The sequence below is a fragment of the Eptesicus fuscus genome, chromosome 9, assembly GCF_027574615.1.
Source record: "Eptesicus fuscus isolate TK198812 chromosome 9, DD_ASM_mEF_20220401, whole genome shotgun sequence".
NCBI classification, from domain to species: domain Eukaryota; kingdom Metazoa; phylum Chordata; class Mammalia; order Chiroptera; family Vespertilionidae; genus Eptesicus; species Eptesicus fuscus.
In genome coordinates this window covers 39,085,712-39,107,994 of record NC_072481.1, presented here as the reverse complement: position 1 = coordinate 39,107,994, position 22,283 = coordinate 39,085,712, and the positions used below count along the sequence as shown (strand labels likewise).

Here is a 22,283-nt window from a genome sequence, read left to right as displayed (position 1 = left end):
GGCGTGAGAACAAAACAAGCTCATGTGGAGAAAGTATGGAAGATGCTCATCTGGGTCACACACTGAGCCCATCATATGTGAATTCAGGATCTTAAGTATCATTACTACCAACTCAGCCATTACTGTACCTTGTCAAGTTCCTTTTCTCCTCTGGGCCTCAGTTTACTCATCTGTAAAATGAGTCAATGAAACCGGAAGTCTCTCAGGCAGTGCCCTTTTCTGCTCTTTGCAACTAGTTGTCTCATCATACGCTTGTGATTCTTCAGAGGAGATGTTTTACAGGCAACAGGAATGGTGTGTGTGTGTGTGTGTGTGTGTGTGTGTGTGTGTGTGTGTGTGTGGTTTTGGTAACTTTTGTTGAGCACTGATTGTGGGCTGCTCTGTGAATGAGGATTTATATGCAGTATCTTAATATCCCTCACAGCAGCCTGATGTGGTTTGAGCCATCATTCCCACATTAAAGATAAAGAAAGTGAGGCTCACAGGGTTGCGGAGCTACAAGAAGTAAAACTCCCCAGTCATACCCATATCTGTGTGACTCTGTAAATGAATAGATTAATCCTGGGGCTCTCCTTAGCTCAGAAAATGCTGATGCTGAATCTCACAATCAGGTTCTGTGTATCTCCAAGTCACCATCTAAAAATCACACTTGTTCTAACAGTTCTGACCTCCAATCTCCCTGTCTGGCCATCATGAACAGGAAGGTGCCATTTAAGAGAATGAATATTTTACCGCCCCCTATTGGAAAGGCTTCTGGTCATTTTCCTCTCTTGCAATTGCCAGGCTGGGCCTCGATTTGCTTAACAAGAGATAAACTCTTGGGCCTAAAGATAGGTCTGGGCTTTTAAGGAGCTGCAATTAGGAACCTCATTATTTTTTTGAAGGGCCTCCAAGTGTTGCATAGCTATTCCTCCTGAGTAGATTGCAGTGTTCCTCATACTTCAGCCTAGCCCAGACTGAACTCAGACTCAATTCCATCTCCCCTTTTCTGGAATGAAGGAAAGGGGACTAGGGCCTAAACCTTTAACTATTCGATGACCCTGAGGGAAGTACATAACTTCTGCATCTCAATTTCCTGAGCTACAAATAGGGATATGATATCATCTGCTTCTCGAAGTGATGTGAAGATGTAAAATGAGAAGATCAGCACTTGGGCCTAGTAGGCTCCTTGTAGATGTGAGCTCCCCTCTCTCACCAACGTCAGCATCAGCTGCTGCCCAGCTGTCTGACGATGATGTGTTAACTGAAGGGGAACATGCCTCGCTCACCCCATCTTGTCCGAGAGCTGCAGCTGCTCCCAGCTGTGCTGTTTATAACTCCAGCCGACAGGAGGGAGGGGCTCTTGAGTAAAGTAACCTCTCTTTGAGGTTCCCCAGTCTCCTTTCCCAACCGGATTGATCATCGTAATTGTCTTTCTCTTTGCATGCCTCAGAAAAGTTAGCAGCCATCCCTTTAAAACGACACAGAGCCTTGCGGTTCAAAGCATTTTTACACGGTTCTCAGTTTTGACCCTTCCAGTACCTCGGTGAGATAAAAACAGCTATGATGACAGTTGCGATGACAATCATTTTAAATGTAAGAAAGTCAAGTCCTCCAATCTGAGTGCTGGGTCCAAGGCCAGAGCCTCTGATTCTGAGTCCAGAGTTCTTTCGTTTCTTAACAAGCCCCCCGCCTGAGTGAGATCACAGCTTCCTGTGCAGGCATGCCCCAATTTTGTTCTTTCAAAATCATTTTTAATCACCCACCATGTGTCAAGTATCATTACTTTAAAATGTAAGTCTCTAGTCCTATGTCACTGCCTCTCCACACTACTAATATGCTACTGCACTGAAAGTGTCTTCTGTATGTACAGTACTGAACATATAGCTTTAGAGTCATATCTCATCTATTAATTGGTTCATTTAAAAAGTAATTATGTATCGAGCACCTAGCCAGTGCCCGGTCCATGGGGATGTACTGGTGACCACGGCATGGTCTCCACCCTCGGGAGTTTATAGGCAACCCCTTGGGTGCTCATGACAACCAGATGAGGGCACTGAGTGCAGAGAACAAAGTGACCTCTGAGGTCACACGGCCTGTGGCAGAGCCAGGATTAGGAACCAGACCTCCTGCTTCCTTTTGATCCAGAACCATTGTCACTCCCAAACATCATTTTTCCCAAATTGGTCTACCAAAGGCATGGGCCTGCCAGGGGGAGAAGAGAGCCAGGACCCCTGCTCTTTCTGGTTCCCGTCCCTTGAGCACCTCGGGCAGTGTCCTGCCCTCAGCACACACGTGGTAAATGTTGGATGCTTAGAGGTTTCTTGCTAACCAGTGTTTACAGATGGGAGAACAAGGATAAGAAATATCAGCCCTGCCCTCAGCAAGCTTGCAGAGCAGCAGGAATTCAGAGGACCCGGCAGCTACAGTGTGGTCTCCCGAGTCCTATGTAAGAGAAAGCCCCTTTCCCACTTCGCTGTAGCAGCCTGGTTTCTTCCATCTCCCCAACAAGCCAGGGGCTCTGAGCAATCAGGAGCCATATCCGTCCCCATTTTCCATCATCGTTCCAGGCAAAGTACCGTGCGTGATACAAAATAGGTACCTGGCAACTTTTATTTTTTAATGAAAGGATGCACCAGAGGTTACAAGACTACAGAGAAAGGTTCAAACGCGGCCTGGGGAATCAGGCGAGGCTCCCAAGATGATGTCTGGGCTGAGATAAATCTTAAAGGACAAACAGGCAGATTGATATCGCACCCATGGGAGAGAAAGCAGAAAAGCTTTTTCAATTATGCACAGTTTGGGTTTATCCATCCCGCCGCTTTTCCCCCATTTGCAGGGATAATTGAGAGTCAGCAGCGGTTCGGCTTGCTAAGTGCCCACAGTGAGCAGTGAATTACGGGGAGCAGGAATGCTGTTTGTTGTGCTCAGGAAAGGGTGAGCTCATGGAAATCAAGCGTGGGCTCGGAATTTATTGGCCCTCATTAACAAGGACTCTGTGGGCATTCTTTGAGGATTCCTTTTAGATGGAGCCCAGTTATCAGGAGCAAAGAAAATTGCATTCTTCATTGGCTACCTTCAAACGAAGGTTTGTAAGAGTGGTTCTCAAGTGCCTCTTTTGCACAGCCATGCTCACGCATAGTCCCACTGTCTGCAAGAATGTGCAGGAGCTTCCGGAAGTGCAGAATGTGATGGCAGAGAAAAAGAAGCCCCTGGAACAGCTGTAAGAACAGTGGGTCCAGGGCCCAGAGATAGCTGTCTATATACCGTATTTGCCGGCGTATAAGACAACTGGACGTATAAGATGGCCCCCAACTTTTCCAGTTAAAATATAGAGTTTGGGATATACCCACCCTATAAGATGACACCTGGCATATTAGACGACCCCTGACTTTTGAGAAAATTTTCCTGGGTTAAAAAGTCGTCTTATACACCGGAAAATACGGTAGTATCCTATATAATAAAAGCCTAATATACAAATTGACCAAATGGCAGAACGACTGGTCGCTATAACTCACACTGACCACCAGGGGGCAGACGCTCAATGCAGGAGCTGCCCCCTGGTGGTCAGTGTGTTCCCACAGGGGAAAACCTCTCAGCCAGAAGCCGGGCTCACAGCTGGCAAGCGCAGCAGCGGTGGCGGGAGCCTCTCCTACCTCTGCTGCAGGCAGGTGGTAAGAAGCAAGGGTCCCAGACTGTGAGAGCCCTGGACTGCAAGAGGGATGTCTGTCTGCTGGCAAGCAGACATCCCCTGAGGGGTCCTGGACTGTGAGAGGGTGCAGACCGGGCTGAGGGCCTCTCCCCAGTGCACAAATCTCGTGCACTGGGCCTCTAGTAGTAGTGAAAAGGACATCTGCCCAGGCTCCACCCTCTGGCAGGACCCTCTCTGGGCCGCACTTTCTGGTTGTCATTCCTCCCTGATTGACTTGTCCTGAGGATTACGTGAGAATGCCCGTAAACAAGTGTTCAGAATAGTGCTGGCACATAGGCAACAATAGTTCACACTCTTCAGAATAAATGTCTTGTTTGGTAGCCAGAGGAGTTGGATTTGAATCTGATCACTTCCTGGCTATGGAGCTTTGAGCAAAGTTCCTGAACATCTCTGAGTCTCACTTTCTGCTACTTAAAGTGGAGGATACAATACCAATTTCTTAGGGTTATTGTAAGGATTTTAAGTTAAATGAGAGTGAAAATGACAAAGGAACTCAAGAAATAAGCTCAAATTCTTACTTCTTTAAGGATGGTTTGGTTACCTAGCCCAAGCCTAAAAGGTATTTTTTTTCTTCACCATTTCCCACATTTCCCTACGGAACATTTACCCAGCCGACATGACTGAAGGCCTACTAGCCTACTGAGCAGTATGCCTGCTCTTAGGCATCCCCCAGTCTGAGGAAAGACATGCTATCAGACAATTCTAAAACCACTGTTGGCTGATCCCATCCATGGAGGTGTGGGCTAAGCTCTGCTAGGTGCTGGGGAATGACAACCAATGATTACTTTCAATTTGGGACATTGCAGTACAAAGCCCTTGATTGACAAATGAGAGCAGTATTCACTGTATCCACTGTTGTTAAGTATTATAAAGTGTGTGTGTGTGTGTGTGTGTGTGTGTGTGTGTGTGTGTGTGTGTGTGTGTGTAATGCACTCATGATAAAAGAAGCTATCATTCTAACATTTTTCCATATTATGGTGCCTAGTAGATTTTGATTATTGACTGTCTATTTTCTCATTTGATCTTCACAATAATCAGAGTGAGAAGCAGAGCCGATAGCACCGTTTTATAAGAGTGTAGCTCAGAGGAGCTAAGTGACCAGCTTAGGGTGTTACCATCACCATGTAGCCCAATCAGACTGGATGGGTGACTAAGATAAGAGAAGGGAGAGAAGACACAGATATGTGTTTTTAAAAATTAAAAATTGAGATTTTTTTTCTAGATCCTAGTCTCACGCTTTTCGTATAATTTCTGGGTCCTTTCCTTGAACAAAGCCTTTAGTGATTACCCAGTGGCTTACACGTGATCCCAACAGAAGTGGAATTTTGTACGAGGACCTTAATACTTGCTATATTTTAAATAGCCTGGATCTCAGTCTTAGGGTTGAACAGTCTAAGCTCAGCTGCAAACTGTCTCACACACACATATCCCCTGGGGTCCCCTTAGAGTTGAGTTCTGGTTGCTTTGTTCTTTGAAAATGGAACACCAGAGTGTTTTGATGGTGTTGAATTTTTATTTTTCCGTAGGTTCCCACCAGCCAAAAGAAAGAAGGTGTTTATGATGTGCCAAAAAGTCAACCTGTAAGTGTAAGTACATCTCCTTTCTACTGCCAGGTTCCTGTGACCTGTGTTCAGATTTCTGCGACCTGAGGAAAGGGACCCCTTTTCTGGATAAGGGTCACAACCCATGTGACTTCACTGGTGACTGCATGCTGGGACTCCTTAGTGGGTGGGAGGGAAGGAAGCATACGGGACAGACTGGTGGGGCTGCCGATCTGGATGAAGGTCTGGCTTCATGAGTGGCAGTGAATTGAATTGTGCAAACCACCACGTGCAAGGGATTGGAGGTTTCAGGTGTTCTTCAGCCAAAGATTTTAGGGGACAGTGTCTTTGTTCTGGGAAGACTTTTGGCCATCCAACTTGCAAGTGGTTGAGAAGTTTCAGAGGAACAATAGAAGAAGGGCTAGTCAAAACCTTTACAGTGTGTAAGGGTCCAGCCAGTGGACAGAAAACTGTGGGAAAGGCCATGTGTAATAGTGTAGGGAGGACCCAGAAGTCCACTGCATCCGGACCCCATGAGCTGTGGGACTCCTGGAAATGCAAGAGAGAAAGGAAATTTCATGCTCTGAGGTATGGCCCCAGAGCACTCTAGGCCCAGACCTGCATTTAGGAATTCTATTGGCACTATGACCCCTCTGTATAGGGTGTCCCCAAAAATGTATACACACACTTTGAATGATGATAAAGGCAGTATTTATTAAAATACATTTTATTTTCAAAATTGAGCTCTCCACTGTTAAAGTGTGTATACATTTTTTGGGGGGACACTTTGTATAATTAAGGGTGTACTATGGGGCCAATGAAAGGCTCTTGAGCAGGGGGACATGAGATTTTGCCACAGCGTATGTAAGAAAAACAAACTAACAAAAAAAACTAGGATGTTTAATCACTATTGATGTTAATCGACTCAGCAGTGGGTGGAAAGAGTATGGTCTTGAAGTCATGCAGACCCTCAAGAATCCCAGCTCTGGCCCTCGCAAGCTGTTGGGAGAAATGACTCTCTCTGGAACATTGTTATAGGTCTGGACTCCACACTGTGGGAGACATAAAGACACATCTGTGTGTTTCAAGATCAGATTGATAAGGGGGTTTGAAACCCCATCCCCTGAGGAGTAGCTGAAGGACTTGGAAATATTTGACCTGGAATAAAGAAACCATGGAAAAGAGAATGTGGAGATGGGAGTCCAGTGCACCACATACGGACGGGGACTGTGGTGCTCTGTGCCAGCCAGCTCAGGGAACTGGGACCAGTGGGGGCAAGGAAGCCAGTTCCAGCTCCAGTGAGGGTGAGCATCTGAGGGGCAGGGCTGTGCAAGGGTGGAGGAGCCGGCAGCTGAGAGGGTGTGCTCCCCAGCCTGGGAGACAGCCTGTCAGCAGGACTGTGGGAGATTCGAGCATGGGATTGGCAGAGGGCTGAGTGAGCTCTTGATGTCCTTCCACATCTGAGGGTTTGGATTCTCTGAGTTGGGAAGTCTTTCTGGTCTAATTCTTACTCCCTCCTGACCCCCTCCCCTTTGTACTTGTGAAATTGCTTTTTGTTGAGTGTCCATTTCTCTACCCCCACTGGGCCAGGATCTTTCTGAAACCACCATACCCCACCTAAGTACTGCTTCCAGAGCCCAATTCAGGTTAGTTTTAATGAAAAACAAACAAACAAACAAACAAATCTAAATATGGGCCTCTTTCCAAAAACCCACGTCTGGAAACATAGTAGAGATGATGCAATGAGGGCCACTCAGAGAAAAGTAATTTTTCTCTCTGAGGCCCTTGCGTTTAATCGGGCCTCCTTGTCACTGAGACATGGGTCTTTCCAGTTTGAGCTGGTCCAGCCCCCCCTGGACACAGCTCCCCACGATTCCATTTGTGCCTACATTGCCTCACTGGCCCCTAGCAGGGATAGATACTAGAGGAAACATGCCTCATTTGCCACCTTCATTTTAGTGAATTTACTAACCAACCTGGCCTCACCATCTCCATTCTTAACCCTTTGCACTCGCTTGCTTTTTTCTCGATTCCTTTATTCTAATGCTAACTATGTCGAGTCACACTCGACATCCGAGTGCAAAAGGTTAATAGCTAAAATAAACAAAAATCCAAGTTCCTTAGCCTAAACAGCATAGACAGCACTCGGGTCCCAGCCTCAGTCTATGTCTCTGACCGCCTCCTCTTGGTCCAGCTCCACCAAACTACAGTTTCCTGAAGGAGCCAGCCCCTACCCCCGACCCCACCCACTGCAGCCATCCCCTAACAGGCCAGCTTAGCTGCAAGCTCTGTGCCCTTATGAAGACTTTCTGGATGTCTGCTCTGAGCAGTGTCAGCAGAGCACCCCTGCCTTGTGCCCTCATAGCCCATCATTCCTCTCTTCATAGCCCTTACCACACAGTGGGAATCCTCCTTCTTCCCCATTGCTTCCAGGAGCTTCGTGAGGTTCTTGTGTTACCGGAGCAGGCCCAGGGCCTGGTACATGAAAGCCAGGCACCTCATAGCCGCTCAAGGGATATTTAGTAAATCTATGAATGATTCTACCCTGTAGTACAGATTTATGAAAATCCCTGGCACTTTCTTTTAATGGAAATTCTCTGTTTGTCAGACTCTAAAATAGCTATTCAACATAATACGGTTTTGTTGGGAAATATCTGGGCCACCTGAATGGCCCGCCGCGGCTCCAGCCTGCTGTTCCCACAGGGTCCTCGAAGCATCTGATGGTGATGGTGGTTTTTCCATGATTGATTGCAGCATTGCTAAAAGTCTAGAAGAGGCAGCAGGTAAAAGTCACGGCTCCGATGGAGAGGCAGACGGATGCAGCTGGAACCTCAGCTCCTGCTCTTACCACTGTGGGACTTCTGACACATGTCCTTGTCCCTCTGAATCGCAGTGTTCTCATCTACCAAAGGGGTTTTGAATCTAACTTGCAAGGCAATTTTGAGGAGGAAATCGTATCTGTATTGGAAAGTTGGTCCCACTTGCCTAAACCTCTCACATGTACTTTACATCCCCCACATCTTCCCCTGTGTGGGCTCTTCCTGCCCTCTAGGCTCCCTCCTGCAGACCTGCTGCCCTGATGAGGCAGCTCCCTGGGACACCTCTGTACTGTCCCCTTCTCCTAACAGGTCTGTTCTTGGGATCATGCTGTGCTCCCCTCCACCCTTTCCTAGGAGCTCTGAGCCAAGATAAGGATGAAACCCGCTCACTACTGGAAATACACATTTCAGCTCTTCCTGGTCAGGGCAGCCAGAAGCTTTGCACAGGGGCTGACCTCTCCTGTATTGTGAATACATGGGTATGTTTTTTTGTGTCAGGATCCCTGAAATCCAATGGCATAAATGCTTGCTGACAGGAAATGTTAGATGGCTAGAGACACAGGAAGGTTTCAGGCAAGAGGGTCTGCTTTGGGCAAAGCTTTGAAAAATGGGCAGGATTGGAACAGGCAGCAGAGAAATGGAGCACGTTCTAGGCAGATCATCGAAGTCCCTCTGGCCCCTGAGTCCATGCAGCCTGTACTTAGCAGCACTCGGAGTGGATTAATGTATGTTCAATTTCCTTCTGGAAGAAATGGGAACATACTGATGGTCTTCCTTTCTGCCCGCTGACACTGCTGGTCCTGTTCTTTAGACAGATACCCTGCCTCTTTGGGACATTCCTGAGTGGGGAGGAAGGTGTGTGCTCCGCACCCCATGACTGTATTCATTATTTAGTGCTTTTGCCCCGTTAACATGAGTCTAGCTCCACAGAGGATCCTCAAGTGGAGCAGGACAGTCACAGGCTCTGAAGTGCCTATTTCAGACCCTTATATGCCCCACAACACTGAACCAGGTTGAAACTTACCGTGAAGGTCAACTGTTTCAATGACACAGTCCTAAACTTTAGAATGCTTCATGTCGGTTTTTGCATGAGAAATACTTGGTGATTTTCTTCTTCCCTCCCCTTTTCCCCCTCCCTATATTCTTATGGCTGAAAAAATATCTTTTATCCTTCACCTTATAGTGGCCCAGTTTAAAAGTATTTTATGTAGTTGTATGAGGCATAAAAGACTTTCTGATGATCAGCAATAACGTTCGGGGACCTTCAAAAGGGAGATTCTTAAAAGTTTGGCATAATGGTAAATGGGAAGGACACAGGTTGTCAAATTGATAAATTGGACTCGACATTAATTTCCTTTTAATGAAACACGGATTCAGAAACGGAAAGGAGATTCTTCCCTCGCGTTGGGTGTGATCTTTGTCAATCACTTTGACTTTCTCGGTCTCATTTTTCTGAATGAAAATGATGACCATCTTCTTCCAGCATCTTAGGGCTCCAGTGAGACTCATGGGGCAGTGTGGAAGCATCTTCTGTGACAATGAGGCTGCTTTCATAGACCCTGGGGAAGTGAGGAGTGAGGAATTCTATGAATTAGTTGCCTCCACTTATTTTATGGAATGTCTTATGATAAAGATAAAGGCCCAAATAATGAACAACATAGACTGATGAACAAGAACAGACCCAGAAACGAGGAGGCACGGATCAGACTGTCGGGCCTCAGAGGGAGGATAGAGGAGGGTGGGGGTAAAGGGGAGAGATCAACCAAAGGACTTGGTTGCAAGCATATGCGCCTAACCAGCGGTTGGGGACAACAGGGGGGTGGGGGCATGTGTGGGGAGGGGGGTGGGATGGGAATGGGGGCATGAGGACAAATATGTGATACCTTAATCAATAAAGAAATTAAAAAATAAAGATAAAGGCCCAAGTTTTATGACAAGAGAGACCAAATCTGGGTTCAATATAGGAAAGAAATTTCAGACTCTCTGAGCTGATTTTCAGGGAAGTGCAGCCTCTTAGAGGAGTGAGGTCTCTGTCCCAAGGAGTATTCAAGCTTCAGGGAAATGGCTCCATAAGGATTCTGTTTTGTGAAGGTAGCTGCAGTCCTGGGCCTCAGAATGATTTATCTCCTCTCTCATTCCATGTGCCCCCATGTTCATTATGTCCAGTATTTATTTTCCTCACCATTCTCTTGTTCCCAGTATCCCAGCTGCCAACCCACATATTCTAGAGGCCCCATGTCTGCCTTTATCATTATGACCTTGGATTGAAAGTCACCCACTCGGAAGTGCACAGCACTGACCTGGGGAGTTGGTACTCTGGGTGGAAGGAAGTTTACCAAATATAATAACCAAGTCATCTCACTGAGCAAGCATTTGGCATAGTGTAGGGCCTAGGAAATCTGTTTCTCCTTAGTTACCTCTGAAGAGCTTGGAATTGGGGCTCTACATCTTTCTGCTGTGTCCTGGGAGAAAATGATAGAAATCCCAGTGGGATTTGAAGCCCAGGCCTCCATTCTGTTCCTTTCTCAGTGTCAGCAACTGGCCATATGTACTTAAGAGTCCAAGGTTACCTTAGCTGTGGAAAATGCAGGTATACTTAATTGAGCATTTGCTGTATGCTATGGATTGACTAGATTTTGGTCTTCGCTTATTTTTCAGTAATCCCAAACCTGGGAGGTAGATGTCATTTAGCTAAGGAAGCAGAGGCGTCAGAAGTCACATAACTCACCCACGATCACAAGCGAGTCAGTGGCAGAGCCAGAATTTGACTCAGGCACCCACACAATTTCCACTAAAACATGCTGCCTTCAAGGTGAAAGAAAATACAGAGCCCTTTCTCTCCTCACCATCACCCTAATCAGAATGAATACTCAGGCTGCAGTTCCCCTCACCCAGTTCTCATTGTTTTTAAGTCTCTATAATAGCACTTGGGCCTCAGGAGGTCCAGTACTTGGTCGCTGGCTGTGAGCACCTTTCTCGTCCTTTAGAAGTGCTGTGAGTCGGGCCCATGTCTAATTCATTCCTGGACCCTGTCTCTGCATGGCACTCTGCTTTTATCCTCCTGATATTGAGAAGGTATCTGTGATCCACAAAGAACCAATCTTGATGCAAGCTGCCCATCTCTGAAGATCAGAAAGCCTCTCGTGGTGCCACTTCTGTCTCCTACCCTCCCGGTGCCTGTGTGTTGCTTTATGAGACCCCATTCGCCCAACCATCAGTTTTCGGTCGATTTTTCCTTGCCTTAGATTTAATTCATTTCCCTGCTGCCAATGTAGGAAGAGTCAATCCATTAACGTGAAGAATTTCTCTGGACAACTGTTCCCTACCTCTCTCCTCTTCCCCCTTCCCACATCTTTCATGGCAAATAAATTTTCATTCACAATTCAGCAGTTGGTTTTCCCTTTAGTTTGAAATCTGGATCAAGACGTTGCATAATTGGATTAAACCTAGTCTGAACATTTGTCAGTTTCACTTCCTCATTAAGCACCGCATTGTAGAGAAATTATAATTATCGCAACACAGTTAACATAGATGTCACACAAGAGGAGGTCGGCTCGAAGTGAGGGAAAGGAATCTGATCTCCGTATTCCCACAAATGAAACAGGATTGTGATGTTTTGCTTGAGTGGTCTTTCTTTTAGCTGTGCTTATAAATTGTCCTGAGACAGAATGCTGAATTTCTAGAAGTCCCAGAGGTAGTAGGAATGTTACAAGATGCTCCCCGGCAATGCAAGAGTCCCTGGAGAAGGATTGTGGGAAGTGCAGGTGAACATTCCTGACTCTTTGGCTTTGGCTCACATACCTGCAGTGATAGACCTTCATTATTTTTGTAATCTCGGAGCTCCAATTGTTACAAGGTCCTTCTTTTATGGAGTTTCCTTACAACTTCTACTCATTTATGTATTCATTCATCCACCCATTTGGCAAAAATTTGCTGAGAACCTCCTACCTGCCAGGCAGTGTTCTATTCACTAGAGATACAAAGAAGACCGGCTGCTTAAGCATCTCAGTGGTCTCAAACAGAAGGCACATGTATAAAAATAATGACAATCAGAATATCAGGACTGTGACTGAGACGCTCTGGGAGCAGAGTGGAGGCCAGTAAACTTTGCCTAAGGGATTTGGTGAGGTCTTCCCCCAGGGGATAGAGTTGAGGTAGAGTCTTAAAAGATGATGAAAGTTTGGCAGTGGAGAAAGGGAGCAATGGTGGAACAGCATTCAGGAAGAGGGAATGGAAATGTTTAAAGACATTGAAATGTGGAAAAGCCTAACATATCCTAGGGGCTGATGAGTAGTCTTGGGTGGCAGGGCCACAGGATGTCTTCGTGGGAGCAGAAGACAAGGATAACAGGGAAGCCAGCCCCAGCGAGCCAAGGGCCTGAAAGGTGGGGCTCAGAAGCTGGAATTTGTGAGGAAGTCACTGATCCTTTCAGGTGGTAGAGTGACACTATTAGAGTTGCATTTCCCAGCATCACTCTTGTGGCCTGTGGCAGGTGGCTGGGCAGGTGGGGAAACCATTAAGAAGCTAATGGAATTATCTATGTGTATCCATCAAGATGGAGTCAGGAAAACAAACCCCACACCAGTGTAATACAGGTAATTTAATGCGGGGAACTGGTGACAAAGGTATTAAAAGAGCTGAAAAGCCAAACGGGACACTGGGGCAATATTTGGAAGGTGCTACCATCCCTAGGGTAGGAAGGACAAAGGGAGGAGGTGGCCTTAGCACAGCCCAGGAGTTGGGGCAGCCAGGATCCCATTACCAGCAGGTACTGGGGCGCAGAGGGAGCTGTCCAGCAGGTCAGGATCCTGGAGCTATGGACTGTCTGGAGGAAACTAAAACCATGGAGGAGACTCAACCAATGCTGAATACTATGAAAGAAAAATGGAAAGAAATTCACTTCTCCCTTCTTCCCACTATCCACTTTCTCACCACTGCCTCCTGTTGGCCAAACGTAAATGGAAATGTGTTGGCAAGGGAGCCTGGGTAATGTAGTTCACAGGGATCTGTCCCTGTCCTGCAGCACAGAGCAGGGAGAGGGCAAGAATGGGTCTGAGGGCAAATTGGTCAAGGAGTAGACAGGTGAGTACAAGGGGTAGACAGGTGAGGACAGGGCTAGACAGGGTCTGGACTGAGGGTGGGGCCCTGCAGAGAGAAACAGAGAGAGAAAGAAGTAAATTTGAATGGATGGCTAGGGTTTATCTGGAAAGATCTTGCTGGTGTGGGAAGTGAGACGAACACAAGGTCCAAGCTACCTCCAAGGTGGCAAGCTTTGGGAGGTCAGATATGAGGCGATGTGGACTGACAGCCTCCTCTCCTCTCCTATTAATCTGTCATTTAACGTACCTGCTGTTCTACATCTCCAACTTCTGAGAGTGCTTGTGCGTCAGCTTTTCCACCTGCTGTCTTCAGGTTCTTGCCAAGGGTGGTTGTGATCCCTTTCATCTTCCTCTCTGTTCTCAGTCCATGACTCTTCTTTGGGCGGTGTCATGTTACCCCTTTAAATGATATCTGGCTCTTTCTCCCAAGGTGGAAAAACTGAGCTGTCATGAATGGAATCCAACAGAGCTGTAGATAGCTCGCTGTCAAATCATTGCTGGGACTTGTTTTACACAAATGCAAATGGGGATGGGGATCAGTGTTTGCATAAGCTGCTGCCTGTTCTACTGTTTGCTCAGCTGTGTGTTGGCAAAAATCATGTCAGAATAAAACAACAATCCCTCCATGCCTCTGCTAAAATACCTACCAGTGCTCTCCTAGAGGGATGGTCTTCAAACTTTTTATAAGACCCCAGAACCTTTATTCAAACAAAACCTTCCCAGTAACCTTCTATATAAACAGAGGAAAGAAAGAAGAGATGTGGGTGAAGCTGGGTTCAAACCTACACACCTGGAAGCCCTCCCTATACCCACTCTGAAAGACAGAAGTTTCTGGAAGGGAAGAGATCCAGGGAGGGTAGTGTGAAATCCACTGTTAAAGGAAACACCAGTTCCTTCCATGGGGGCGAAGTGAGGAAGTCAGGCAAGGAGGAGGTCCTGTGCATTCTTGCCCCCATCAGAGGCTCTGTGATTCTGGATACAAGAACCCAGGTGGTGAGCCCACTCTTTGGGAGCCACTAACCCAACAGGATGAGCCTGTGGTTTGAGTGAGTTGGAGCTTCACACTTCTCTGCTATGTGACCCTGGGTAAGGTGCTTTATTTTTCAGATTATTCTTCATGACCAGTAAACAACATAGAGCTACTTCTCTGGGTCTTGTGAGGATTAAATAACAGATATGACTTCTGTTGTGTTTGGCACAGAATAAGAACTCAGTACTTTGTAGGCAATGTGGAATTAAAGTTAAAAGTGTGAAACTTGTAGCCAAACTACTTGGGCTTGAACATTTTCTCCCTCAAATACCAGAAGTTATTTAAACTTCCCTGTGCCTGGGTGTGTTCACTTGTAAAATGAGGATAAGGACAGTGTTACCTACCTTGTAGAGTTCTTTTGAGGACTTGGATAACGTATTATATGTAAAACTAGAGGCCTGGTGCACGAAATTCGTGCACGGAGGGGGGTTGTCCCTCAGCCCAGCCTGTACCCTCTTCAATCTCGGACTCCTCAAAGGATGTCCGACTGCCCGTTTAGGCCCGATCCCAGGGATCGGGCCTAAACGGGCAGTCGGACATCCTTTTCATAATCCAGGACTGCTGGCTCCCAACTGCTTGCCTGCCTGCCTTCCTGATTGCCCCTAACTGCATCTGCCTGCCAGCCTGATCACCCCCTAATCACTCCCATGCCAGCCTGTTTGCCCCCAACTTACCTCCTCTGCCGGCCTGGTCACCCTTAACTGCCCTCTCCTGCAGGGTTGATCACCTCCAACTGCCCTTCCTTGCAGGCCTGATCCCTCTCAACTGCCCTCCCTTGCAAGCCTGGTCCCTCTCAATTGCCCTCCCTTGCAGGCAGGGTGCCTCCCAACTGCCCTCCCTTGCAGGCCGGGTGCCTCCCAACTGCCCTCTCCTGCTGGCCATCTTGTGGTGGCCATCTTGTGTCCACATGGGGGCAGGATCTTTGACCACATGGAGGCAGCTATATTGTGTGTTGCAGTGATGATCAATCTGCATAGTTCTCTTTTATTAGATAGGATAGAGGCCTGGTACAGGGGTGGGGGTCAGCTGGTTTGCCCTGAAGGGTGTCCCTGATCAGGGTGGGGTTCCCTTGGGGCGTGGGGCGGCCTGAGCGAGGGGCCTGTGGTGGTTTGCAGGTGGGCCACGCCCCCTGGGATGCAAGCGGAGTCCCTGGTATCTGGAATTTATTTTCCTTCTACAACTGAAACTTTGTAGCCTGGAGCAGAGCCAAGCCTGGGGCTCCCTCCGAGGCCCGAATCCATTTGTGTTGGGGTTATAATTGAAACTTTGTTGCCTTAAGCGGGTGGGCCCGGCCAGGGTGTTCGGAAAGCTTTGCTACCCCTGTTGCTGGCGGCAACCCTGGCCTGCTCTCTCAAGCTCCATTCTGCCGCCATTTGTTTGAATTTGTTTACCTTCTATAATTGAAACTTTGTAGCTTGAGTGGAGGCTTAGGCCTGCAAAGGCTGGCAGAAAGCTTGGCCTCCTCTGTTACCTAGGAAACCTTGCTCTCTGTGGCTGTAGCCATCTTGGTTTGGGTTAATTTGCATACTCACTCTGATTGGATGGTGGGCGTGGCTTGTGGGCGTGGCTTCTGGGTGTGTCGTAGGTATGGTCAATTTGCATATTTGTCTATTATTAGATTAGATCTTTAGAACAGCACCTGACACATAGTAAGTACTCTGTAAATGTTAGCCATAGTTATTTTTATGAGCTATAATATGGACAAAAGTCTGTATCGACTGCTTCATGAGTAAGACCTGGCCCAGCCAGTAGGGTGCTTTTATTCTACTGAAAGGAAGAAGGTTAATGTGCAGAGTAAAGGGCTGGAGTGCCTTCAGTTCTCCATGCCCAAGCAATAACGTCAACAAGATCAAGTTTAACTCAATATCCTGGGGTGGGCTGAATCTGCAGGGGAGTGCCATGCTGTGGTTCAGGAAAAACACACAATTGTAGCTGCCAAATGTTGAGCACCCAAATAAGGGACTGTGACAGGCACTTCATTCACTACTTAAAGACTGTCCCCAAACAGCCACGAGACATAGGTCTCTTCTCTACTATAAAGGATACTGAAGATCAGAGAAGTTAAATCACTTGGCACGGTTAGAAGAGGCATCACTAAGAACTTAATCCAGCTGCCTCTGACCCTAAAACTAGAGTGACCTAGTTTATCGTCCAGACTGGGTCACTTTTGAAAATAAGAATTAGAGCAGGTCACCAGGCACGAGGAGCAGTCTTAGGTAAACCAGGGTGTAAGGCCACCCTACCCAAAGTTAGCAAATGCTCTTCCTTCTGGGCCAACCTGTCTCTAGACCAGAACACAGTGAGATTTTTTCAAACAGAAGGTAGGAAGCATCTATCCTTCTGGTTCCTAAAACTCATTGCCAGGAGTGCTACCTGTGCTGCAGCAACAGCAGTCCCATCCCCAAGATGCAGGTGCACCGATGCACGCCTGCTCCTTCAGTGGGCATAAATCAGGTGATTCAGAGATCTGTGCGTGGTAAGAAAATATGAGTCAGAGGTATCCGTTAACTGCTGCTGCTGTGAGTCTGTCATTATTCCTCTAATACAGATCGTTAACATTCACAGAACCTTAACTATAGCATCGCTAATGAGCAGAGCTCTAATATGCACGTTCCCCATAAATATCCATCCATGGTGACACATTCTCTCTTGGTACAGTAATTCCGCTTTTCTGGATAAATCATCATGTTGAGGCTCTTTCTTTCTCCCTAACTGCCGTTATTAGTGGTTGCAGAAGAATAATGAACAAACTCTAGTTGTAAAAAAAAAAAGGGGGGGGGTACGGGAGAGATAAATGAATGATCATGGAGAATAAGAAAATATATATTGGTGACAGTCCCAACCCAAAGCGCACAATCCCTTGTTTTTACAATGACTTAGAGAGGAGGCAAGAAGTGAGCATTTGTTGAGCAGTTACTGGGGCCGGAGGCGCAGCTGGGCAAGCTGTGTCTGTTTCAGTGATTCCTCAGCACTGAGTTTCCTAACAGTCATTTGTGACACTTCTAAAGGCACAGCTTCTCGGGGCCCGCTCCCTCAATCTGCTTTCGAAAGGCTTGAGGATCTTTTTCTATAAAGGGAGATGTATAAAGCTCCCTGGTGGATTCTGAGGCTTGACTAAGTCTATCTAGTTTCATTAACATGACAAGTATTATTTTTTTTCCATTTTATGGATGAGAAGGTAGAGGTTGAGATGCTAAGGGGAGAGGAAAATAGTCTAGTCATCAGGGACGAATCACTTGCTTCTCTGCCTTTGCATAAAGAATGGCCCATGTGAAGGTGACATTCTCTCTCGCTTTTTGCAGCATTGTCTCCCATGTCCACCTCCTGTTCTCTGACCTGTCATAGCGTCCCGTCAGTGTGTCAGCGTGTTTCTCTCCATCAGGCCAGCCTCTGTCCTGATCGCTGCATAGTTCGCCTTTCCCACTGCTGCTGTCAGCTCAGGACTTTGTGTCTTCCCCCCTTTCCAAAATACTTTAGTCTCATGGCCTTGTCTCTTTGGCTATTCCTATGTTGTTGTTGTTGCCTCAGAAGTTCTAGTCCCCCCACCCCCTGTAATCATTGGAAGGACAACACTTGCAGTATGACCTGGCCATGGCCCCACAGAGAAGATTGGGGTGGACTGAGGGCAGGTTCCTGAACTGCCCACCAGGGTTCTCCTTCCAGAACCGGACCTCCCACCCTAGTCTTAAAACACAGGTCATCTGACACCCTTTGTTCTCTCCCCATAGCATAATGGTTCAGAGCATGTACTCCAAAGCTAACCCACTTTGGTGAGAATCCTAGCTCTTCCACTTACTACCTATGTGATCTGGGGCAGGTTAATTAACCCTTCGGTGCCCAAGTTTCCTCCTCTGAAGACAAGGATTACAGTAATAGCACCTCCATGTGTTGTGATAATTAAATGAATCCATACTTGAAGTACTTGAGAATAGTGTCTGGCACATACACAGGAAGTTGCACCCAAGTATTAGCTGTTTTTTCTATCCTGCATGACCTTTGCCTGGCCAAGAAGGGATGAGGTTTTAACCTTTTGCACTCGGATGTCGAGTGTGACTCGACACGGTTAGCATCAGTAGCAGGAATCGAGAAAAAAGCAAGCGAGTGCAAAGGGTTAATATTACTGTTTAACCCAGTCCTTCCTCTTCAGACCAGAATGGGTAGTTTGGGATACATTGTAGAGATAGAGTCACCATTTCTTAATGAATGATAGGATGTCAGGGTGTTGAAAAGAGAAGGATCAAGAGTAACAGGTACATTTGGGGGCTTTATGGATCTACCAAAACCAGAAATAATGATGTCAACCATTTGAGCCCTAACCAAGGAGATATTGTTTACTTTAAATCAAAAGGGTCTGTCATAGAAGAGACGGAACAAGTAGGTGGGTAAAGAGACCTCTGCTTGTGGAATCTTTGTAAGATCTCACTGAATATACCATCCTCTTGCCCTAGCTACATGATCTTCAAAGATAGGGTGCCCATCACCAGAGAACAAGCAGGGAAAAAGCCAGAAACCAGAACACTGGTGTCAAAGTGACAAAATCGGCATTGCCTTGTCCCTGCGGCAGTATGCACAAAGCGTCTCTTTCTTTTTAGTTTTATGTTTTCTGCAACAGTGGAAGGTGCTTCCTAGAACCAGTGTCTGGTCACGTGTGCATTGCTCTGTTCAAGCACCCATCCCGCAAATACCATCAGGGTCCACTGTGTGTCAGCTCTGTGCCGGCCACTGGTGCCATGCAGGTCAGGCCAGGTCCCACTCATTGCCCAGCTCACATTCCATGGGGGAGGGCTGCCAACAAACAAGTAAACAGGCAAACAGGTATGAGTGCTGGCCACAGAGCCAAACAGGGTAACATGGCAAGTGCTGGGGGCTGCGGCTGTATTTAAGTAACGAGTCGGACAGAGGAGTCTCTCTGGGGAGGTGACATCTGAGTTGAGATCTGAATTATGAGAAGAAATCAGTCCGACGAAGAGTGGGACCAGAACATGGAGTGACAAGGGCAAAGGCCTTGGGACAGGACTGTTCCAGTGGTCCATGAGGAACCAGTGGTCTGTGAAGGACAGAGAGAAGATCAGAGTATGGTGCGAAAGGGAGACTGATGGGAGATGAGTTCAGACACAAAGGCAGTGGCCAAGCATGGACAGGTTTATAGGCAGTGGTAAGGAGTTTGAATTTTACCCTGAGTGTAATGAAAAACAGAGCAGGGTTTTAAGCAGGGGAGTGAATCTGGTATTTTACTAGTTAAAAAAAAAAAAAAAAAGTACTCTAACTGCTCTTTGGAAGATGAACTTAAGGGGACAAGATGGAAGCAGCAGCCTCGGCAAGAAGGAATGCTCCAGAGGTGATTGAGAGAGGAAGAAAGAGCTGGGATATGTGTAGAGAGAGAATTAGCATTTAATGAATAATTGGGTGCCAGGGTGTGGAAGACAGAGGGATGAGGGGTAACTTGTGCATTTGGGGGCTGGAGCTTCTAGATGTGAGTTGGTGGCCTTTACAGACATCAGAAGACAAGGAAAGAATGGTTTTGGGGAGATCAGAAAGAAGTTTCTTTGGACATGCGAAAGTTGAGGGTAAGTGGTATGGGACACAATCGCTTCACCAGTTGCTAGCTACTAAGAGAAGGAGTGAAAGATCAGCTATTGGCTAGCCAAGTCACAAGGATGCCACAGTATGACTGCCACCTTGAACCAAGGATGTTTCTCACTAATGGGGAGGACTTGAAGAGTTCAGATGGAAATGCCATCATATATTGGAAGGGCCAGAAGGATAGCGTGCCCCTTTTCTTACAACTTTTTTTTTCTGGGGTATCTTCCAGTATTTCTTTGAAGTTAGAACCAGGCCCATTAATCTAATTACAGAACCTCATTAGATAAATGACAGAGTGGATATGACATCTTTTCTGGAATTTATAATAACACATGCCAAGTCTCTGTGAGTGAGCGAGTGTGTGTGTGTGTGTGTGTGTGTGTGTATGTGTGTGCACGCGCGCGCACACATGGGGCACACACATACCAGTACATGCTGAGCATTTGAAAACACCATATGGACTACCATACCCTCCACTTAGTAAGTCATATTATCACCAAGATATTTTCTGTTCAGTTTTCTATTCTCTTGTATAAGCAAGTTTATCCCCTCATTTATTCTGTGTGTGTTTTTTAATGTATCAATTGAATATAACTTCCTTCTGTGTCCTAGCCACTGGACTATTGTATCTATATATTAGGAATTCAAAGATGAGAAGGGACTTAGAATCTCTACAAGGCCATAGTCTGTAGTAGAGAAGAGAGAAGGTAATCAATTACAACTGGACATGGATGGTGCCCAGGGAAGGATCATCTAATTCAGTGGTTCTCAACCTTTCTAATGCCGCGACCCTTTAATACAGTTCCTCATGTTGTGGTGACCCCCAACCATAAAATTATTTTCGTTGCTACTTCATAACTGTAATTTTGCTACTGTTAATGAATCATAATGTAAATATCTGTGTTTTCCGATGGTCTTAGGCTCTACAGCAGTGGTTCTCAACCTGTGGGTCGCGACCCACAGGTTGAGAACCGCTAGCAGGGTCACCTAAGACCATCGGAAAACACAGATATTTATTCTAATTCATCCCAAGGGCCAAGGAGGAAAGCTTGGAAGAGGTTACTAGACTTAGTTCTCAAGGGATGTCTTACAGTTCTCCCAAAGAGTGAGGATGGGGAGAGCAGCCAGTCACAAGGAATAGTTCATTCCAAGGCCTGACAGGGAAAGAAATATATAGAGACCTGTTAAGAGGGCATGTGAAATTATGACACAAAGTTGCAAACTATATGTAGGTTGGACAATCAATCAGAGACAGTTGAGGATAATGCTCTTCCAGATTTCCTCTGACTTCAAATCCTTAGGCTGCCTTCCACATCTGGCTTATTGGTGAACATCATTTCACTTGATCGTCAGAGCTCCATGAAGAAGCCGTGTATGTCCCTGACTATTTTACTTATGAGCAAGCCAAGCTTTTCCTGGGGCCCCAGTTTTGTTGCTGTAAAATATGAGCCATGTTTCTCTGCTCTGAGTTATTATTGTCCCTTCTTGCTCTATACAACTGTGACGGGAATTGTGATTGGGTAGAAAGGAACTAGACTAAAACTTGGGAACTTAAGAGTGTTATCCAAGCTTTTTCATTAAAATTATCATGATTTTGAAAAAGTTGGAGGCCTGTTTCTGAAAAAAGAAAAAAAATAGGGTTGAGTTGAGTTAGAGCTCTCTACAGTCTTCTCTAATTCTATTACTCTGCAATTTTCAAACTATTCAACATGCCATCACATAGGTGCTACAAAATCATCATATTCCTAAAGGATACTCCATTGAATTATTGACTTAATATTTGACTCAAATAAGCAAGCACTAATGGAGGTCTTACTGTGTGTCAAACACCACGTTAATTAAGCTATATTACCTTAACTCTTACCCAGGGAAATCGTCACACAGTCCTGTGAGATGGATATTTCCCTAATCTTACAACAAAGAAATATGAGAGATGGATAAACTAGTCAAATTCCTTCTACATAGAAACAGAATTCTCGGTTTGGTTGTTTGCAGTGGAGTTGTCTTCAGTCGTGTGAGTGGCATTGTACCCTCTGTGGAATGGGACACACTCTGTGGAAATGCTCAGTGTGGTACACGTGTTGGCACTCTCTAGGCTCTGACCTGAATGGGTTCCCTCCAATCTCCCTAACTTGCCTGTCATGCTCAGGGAAGGGATAGTGCCCAAGTCCTCAAAATATCAACACCATGCCTTGCTCACCATGGGCATCAGGAGAAGTTCCTTAATTATTCGTTGACGGCCTTGCGAATTGAATCCAAGAATGAAGAAGTGAATAAGGAAATGAATGCCACGCCTGTAAAATCTGCATTCCTCCAAAGAAGAAAAGGAGAAACATTTTGCACAGAACAGCTGTCAGAGCAGCAGGCAAAGCCCTCCTGACTATTTTTTCCTGTGCTGTGACATCTCTCCATTTGTGATTGCCTCTGATTTGCTCCATGCTCAGCCAGAGCCTCTGCTACTCTAGCTTGATTTCAGCTCCATTCAATAGTTCCTGGTACCGTTGGCTGCCATCTGGCCTG

The 22,283-nt window shown here is 46.3% G+C and overlaps 1 protein-coding gene across 2 annotated transcripts in view; it reads left to right on the top strand.

The window, feature by feature from the left end:
• The window catches only part of DAB1 (DAB adaptor protein 1), a 244,833-nt gene that overhangs the window by 197,558 nt on the left and 24,992 nt on the right, over positions 1 to 22,283 (top strand). The window contains exon 8 of one of the 2 annotated variants that reach the window (XM_008139363.3): positions 5,218 to 5,277. In XM_008139363.3, the coding sequence (XP_008137585.1) occupies positions 5,218 to 5,277 (60 nt within the window). The remainder of the gene's footprint in view (positions 1 to 5,217; positions 5,278 to 22,283) is intronic. The other variant, XM_054720762.1, reaches the window with a different exon arrangement.